The sequence below is a fragment of the Lipotes vexillifer genome, unplaced genomic scaffold, assembly GCF_000442215.2.
Source record: "Lipotes vexillifer unplaced genomic scaffold, Lipotes_vexillifer_v1.1 scaffold1063, whole genome shotgun sequence".
In the NCBI taxonomy this organism is placed as follows: Eukaryota; Metazoa; Chordata; class Mammalia; order Artiodactyla; family Lipotidae; genus Lipotes; species Lipotes vexillifer.
Window position 1 is genome coordinate 2815306 of NW_006799734.1, and position 6248 is coordinate 2821553.

Consider the following 6248-nt stretch of genomic DNA (forward strand, 5'->3'; position numbering starts at 1 on the left):
GGTCACGGGGAGGGGGGGTCACGGGGAGGGGGGGCCACACGGAGGAAGGGAGTGGACAGCGGGCAGGAATGACCGCCCCCCCGCCCCCCAGGTGTGGAGGAGGTGCCAGATGCGCATCTTCACGGTGGCCCAGGTGCACGACAACAGCATCCAGATGAAAAAGGACTTGCAGACGTTCCTGTACCACCTCCGGATCAGCGCCGAGGTGGAGGTGGTGGAGATGGTGAGGGAGCGCGGGCAGCGGGTGGCCGCAGCTCTGATCTGCAGGGTCCCCACGGCCCTTACAGCCCAGGGCCGGCCTGCTGGGCCGTCCGCGGCATCTTCTCTGTCCTCTGGCTGTGACGGCGTCTCGGGTTCTTTCCTTCCTTTTCTGACCTCGACAGCTTCGAGGAGGGTCAGGCGACTTGTAGTGAGTCCCTCAGTTTAGGTTTGCCTGACGCTTTTCTCGTGGCTGGACTGGGTCGTGGGCTCATGGGAGGAGGACCCGGCTGGACCGAGCTCGACCACGGGACTGGCCACCTCCTGGGAGATCTGAGCTCCGGGGCCGGCGGGAGGGTTACGGTCGGTCCTGTGGGGCACGTGTGGGCCGGCCTGTGTCCGGAGCCCACGGATGTGGTGCTTCTTTCTCGTGGGTGTCTCGTGTGTCAGTGAATGTGGGTCCCGGGGCAGGTGGAGGGTGTTCAGTCGTGACCCGCGCGCTCACGCTTAGGGGTGGGGACGCCGGGGCTGGGGCTGTGAGCCACAGAGGGCGGCCCGGGGGCCCCGAGGCCCACAGCACGCTCGCTGGGGGACGGGGTGGGGGTGAGTGGTGATCAGTCTGTGCTCACGTCTGCTTCCGTGCCTTGGAAACTGTAGGTCGAGAACGACATCTCGGCCTTCACCTACGAGCGGACGCTGGTGATGGAGCAGAGGTCGCAGATGCTGAAGCAGATGCAGCTGTCCAAGACTGAACAGGAGCGGGAGGTGCGTGGGGGCCACACGGGGGTGCTGCTGGGTCCTTGGACAGCCTGGGGTGTGTCCACCGGCGCCACACTGGACCCCATGTGACTGTCAGGACAGTGTCCTTGAGACCTCCTCGAACTTTTGTCCCCACACCTGGTTTTGTGAACAGCCGGTGGCGCGGCTTCTGCCCCCACTTCCCCTCGCCACGTGGCTCGAGGTCACGCCCTCACAGGCCTCCAGGGTCAGGGCCCGTGTCTGCCCCGCCGTCCTGCTCGTGCACGGCCCTGCCTCTCTTACCTCATTTCCTGACCGGCCACCTCCTCCTGTCCCTCCATTCTCAAACCAGCAGCCACCAACTCGTTACCGCCCCCCAGCCTTGTCCCAGCTCACGTGTCCCCGCGGCCCTGCATGGGCCGCCCTCGCCACAGGCCGCTGCGGTTTCCTGGGGGCCCTGACCCCTCACCCCACAGGCATCCAGGTCCTAGCTGTCGTCAGTGCCTTCTTTGCACACAGCTCCCGGGCACCTCGTGTGACATGGGAGCTCCTTCCCCCTGAACTTCCCCTTCCCCAGACTCCATGGTGTTGACGGCCCCACCCCAAGGATGTGGGGTCCCTGACAATCCCTCTGCTGTTGATGAGTGAGAGGGTGGGTGAACGGGTGAGGGGAAGGATGGATGGATTGATAGAGGTATGGATGGATGGATGGGTGGATGGGTGGGTGGATGGATGGATGGAAGGATGGTTGGGTGGGTGGATGGATGGAAGGATGGATGGGTGGGTGGGTGGATGGATGGAAGGATGGTTGGAAGGAAGGATGCATGGATGGATGGATGGATGGAAGGGTGGATGGAAGGAAGGATGGATGGATGGGTGGGTGGATGGGTGGGTGAGGGAAAGGATGGATGGATTGACGGATGAATGGACAGACGGATCGATGGAAGGATGAGCAAGTGAACGGCTGGGTCAGCACGTCGAGGCAGAACCTGTGTGTGCGGGGGGCGGGGCTACGTCCAGTGCAGAGACGTGCATGTCAGCATCTCCTGTCAGCACGTCTGAAGAGGTCCTTTCTCAGGGGCTTTCAGAGCTGGGACAGGAGGAGACAGAAATGTAACGATGGGTTTGGTCTGAAAGCCCAGGAGGAGGGGCCTGGGAGGGCCGGTCCAGACGTCCCCAGGCCCCGTCGGCTGTGCTCTGTGTGGGGCCCGGGGCCGGCCGGCTCCTCTGCCCGAGCACGCGCGCTCCCCCGGGCTGGGCTCCTGCCGTCGCGGCGAGGCTGGTCACTGTCCTGTTCTCCCTCCAGGCTCAGCTAATCCATGACAGGAACACCATCTCCCACTCTGCCGTGGCCGCCAGGACCCAGGCCCCGTGCACACTGGACAAGGTGCAGATGACCTGGACGAAGGAGAAACTGGTCGCCGAGAAGCACCGGAACAAGGACGCCAGCGTGTCCGGGTTCAAGGACCTCTTCAGCCTGAAGCCGTGAGTGTCCACCTGCAGCAGCCCGCAGCCACGAGGGGCCCCTTTGCCTCCGCGAGGAGCGGCGGGCACATCCACCCTCGGAGAGGCCGGAGCCGGCCCCGGGCCACAGCCTCCTTCCGGCGCCAGTCAGCGGGGACGCGGGTGGCGGGTTGGCGGCAGTGCCACCGTCAGTGTTCCTGGTGGGTGTCCCAGCACCTAGGGGTCAGGCCTGAACCGCCGCGGTGACGTCCAGGCTGCCCGTCAGGCCAGGGCCCTTCCCCCTCATTGGCTCTTGGCTGTGCTGTTGAGCTGAGGGCCCCCAGGGCTGGCACAGGTGCCGGTTGGTGGCGTGGCTGGACCTGGGGAGGGGTCCCCAGTGGGAGACTAGGACAGTATCTCCCGGGTCTTCGGTGGCGGAGCAGAGCCCTGGAGCCCTGAGTCATCGGCAGGGCCTGGGGGGCCCGAGGGGTCAGTGTGCTTGAGGAGGGCCACAGTCAGATGAGAGGGGCAGCCGGGGGTGAGCCCAGTAGCGGTTCAAAGCGTGTGTCGTGTTTCCGCTTAAAGTAACGTGCTCTCTGTTTTCTCTTCCATGTAGAGAATGGGGAAACCTGTAAGTCACTCCCTTTACGCGGGACCTCGTAGACGTGGTTGCCTGGCATGCGCTGCACGCACAGCCCCCGTGAACCACGTGTGCATGTCCGAGTGTGTGCACAGCCCTGTGTGTGTGCAGGGCCCCATGTGTGGGTGTGCCCGTGAGTACATGTATGTGCAGAGCCCTGTGTGTGTGCACGTCCCAGTGTGTGTGCATGGCCTTGTGCGTGCATGTGTCCATGCGTACATGCTCGGCCCTGTGTGTGGGTGTGCCCGTGTACGTGTGTGCGCCAAGTTCTGTGTGTGCATGCACGTCCCAGTATGTGTGCTCAGCCAGGTGTGTACGCGTGTCCGTGTGCGTGTGCCTCGGCCGTGTGCGCATGTCTGTGTGTGTGCGTGTTCACGTATATGTGCCTGGGCCATGTGTATGTGTCCGGGGGTGTGTGCATGTCCTTGTATATGCGTCTGGCCCGTGTGTGCGTGTCCGTGTATATGTGCCTGGGCCACGTGCGCATGTCCGTGTGCAGGTGGCGCTCGCCCACCGTGGCTTTCAGTAATTTCCTGTTTACTTTGCTTACTCTGTTCAGAGCGGCTCAGGGCACACACCCGAAATCTCTTCTCTGGGTAGCACGTGAGGACTGAGGTTGGAGGGAGGTTTGTCCCAAGCGGAGCAGAGTGTGTGCTGTGCTTGTAGCTGGTAGCGATCGTTCACCCACATCCCTTGGGGCTGGGGGTTCGGACCTCATCTCAGCTCGTCCAGGACGGCGTTTCCTCCTGTCTGCCCAGCACCGGGTGCCTTTTTGCCCCGTAGGAAGCTGCCACCTTTAGTCTCATGGGAAGGGATGTGAATGAACCTCTGCGTGGCCGGCCCCTGAAGGCTTAGGGGCAGGGCTCCGGGGCCCGCCTGGGGTTGCTGTCTGTCTGTGCATCTGTCCACCCCTTGTTCCCCCATGATTTTCGGACTGCTGTCCCTCCCGTGGGAGCCCGGCCAGCGTGCCCCGTGGAGCCTCGGGACTTGGGGTGCACTTCCTGTTCCAGCCCCGAAACCGGAGTGCATCACACACTGAGGGAGCAAAACGTGCAGATGAGTCGGGGAACACTGGGCCAAGTACTGCGCTTCCTGCCGTGTTTTCACGACCTTGAAGTGCCCTACGAGTAAAGTCTCCTAATTAAAAAGACAAAAACCCGTGGACACAGGAGTGCGTGTCCCCCCCCCCCCAAAAGGCAGTCGGGGAACACTGGGCCAAGTACTGCGCTTCCTGCCGTGTTTTCACGACCTTGAAGTGCCCTACGAGTAAAGTCTCCTAATTAAAAAGACAAAAACCCGTGGACACAGGAGTGCGTGTCCCCCCCCCCCAAAAGGCGCGGTGAGCCGTGGGCCCGTGCCCCGCGTACGCCTGGCAGGGGTCAGCAGGGTGCGAGCGGAAGACAGGACCTCACTCCGGTCTGGCTTCTCCTCGGGGTGGGCTGGATGGGCTCCCAGAAGGTTGGAGTTCGGCCCACAGGTGGCATGTGCCCAACTGAAGGTCCCCACGGTGGGGCCCTGTGGCGGACTCGCTGGCCCCCGGGCGTGTGGGCGTCTCTCTCTGTCTCGCCAGCCTCCTCCGTGTCTCCGTCCGGAGCCAAGGGTCTGGATTTCCAGCTTTGCCCCCACGGACCCTTCCTCCGCCCCGGGCAGCCCCCGCCCCAGCCGCAGTTCCCAGCCTCAGAGGATCCCATGTGGGAAGCCCTTCTGCAGGCTCAGCACACGGCCACGTGCTTGCATTTGGTGGCCTCGTGGCCGGCTGTGGAGACAGTGCAGGTTTCCGTTAACTTCCTGGACACACGGGCTGCCCCACCCAATGTCCACGCCTCTCTCGCCTCCACGGGGCCTGTCATCTTGGAGCTGCGGGTCTGGCCAGACCCAAACTCCTGATTTTAAGATATAAGTGTTTTCAGACTGTTAACCCTGAGAGGCCCTTCAATGTCACACACGCATTCCTGGGATCGCCTTGTCCCCAAACGCACTGGTAATTGTGGTCCATCCTGGCAACTGATTCACGGTTCTTATAACGAAAGACCCCTGACTGCTGTGCACAGAGACCCAAACTGTAATTTTACCAGATAAAATTGGAGAGAGGAAAGCAAGGGCTCCATCTCCCTGTTTCCCTCCTGGTAATTGGAGACTGTAATTGGATTTATTTGGCTTAAGGGTTGCGTTGATCAAAGGCTGTGGCCCGGAATGCATCCGGGGGGCCTTTCCCTGACCCCTTGTGTGGCAGCCTCTGTCTGTATGTCTGCCCATCTGCCCGTCCCTCTCATGTCCGAGGCACGGGTGACCTTTGAGCTACGTATCCTGTGTGCGGCCCCAGAGTTGGCGGTGGTGCTGGAGCGCCCAGCGCAGGCGGGGTGCTGGTGCCGTGAGGCGGGTCTTCCCAGCCCGGGGGGTCTGCCCCCTGCTTCTTGGAACCCAGCTCACTGGGGAGGGGCCTGGGGAGGGGGGAGGGCAAGCACGCGGGTGCCTGAGCGCCTGGTGTCCCCAGTCTCGCTTCCCCGGGCATCCTGCCTTGGGGGCCGCTGCCAGGCCTGGTTGCCCGGGACCCTTCAAGAACCGCCCGCTTCGAGGAGTGTGGGCACCGGGCAGGCAGTGAGCATACGGGCACAGGGTCCGGGTCACCAAGGGCGGGGGCTCTCGTCCTTCAGCCGTCGGCCGGGTGGACAGAGCCGGGGGTGGGCCTCATGGCGGACGCACTCAGCCAGCATCTCCGGCTCTGTTCCAGGACCTGGGGCCTCCAGAGCGGGTGGAGGGCTGGGCCCTTCCTCGCTCACTCTCTGTGCAGCCCCCTGGACCCCAGCCTGCGTTGGAAGCAGCGAGGGGCAGCGTTTAGGGCAGGCTCAGCTGCAGGGCGGGGGTCTCAACGGGGGACACTCTGTGACCTGGAGGTGCATGCTGTGCCGTCGAAGGGGCTGCTCCCGCCCGAGGGGCAGTGCTTGGGGAGCAGAAGCTGATGCGCCCGGCTGTCATCCTGGCCTCGGCATGCAATTGCCATGCCAGGGGTGCTCTGGGTGGCGAGTCTGATCTGTTTTCACCCGCCCTTCCTGACGGAAGTGGAGCGGGCAGGGTGGGGCCTGAGCCCAGCACCCAGGACCGCAGCTGGAGGTGCCGAGTGACCGTCTTCCTCCCACAGGGACCAGTCGAACGTGCGGAGGATGCACACGGCCGTGAAGCTCAACGGCGTCGTCCTTGACAAGTCCCAGGATGCCCAGCTGGTCCTGCT

At 63.6% G+C, this 6248-nt stretch overlaps 1 protein-coding gene across 1 annotated transcript in view; it reads left to right on the forward strand.

Annotated features, from left to right (window-relative positions):
* Positions 1 to 6248, forward strand: part of SLC12A7 (solute carrier family 12 member 7) — a 27272-nt gene that overhangs the window by 19741 nt on the left and 1283 nt on the right. Inside the window, 4 exon segments of the mRNA XM_007471911.1 lie at positions 92 to 223; positions 856 to 963; positions 2243 to 2421; positions 6159 to 6246. Coding sequence (XP_007471973.1) covers positions 92 to 223; positions 856 to 963; positions 2243 to 2421; positions 6159 to 6246 — 507 coding nt within the window.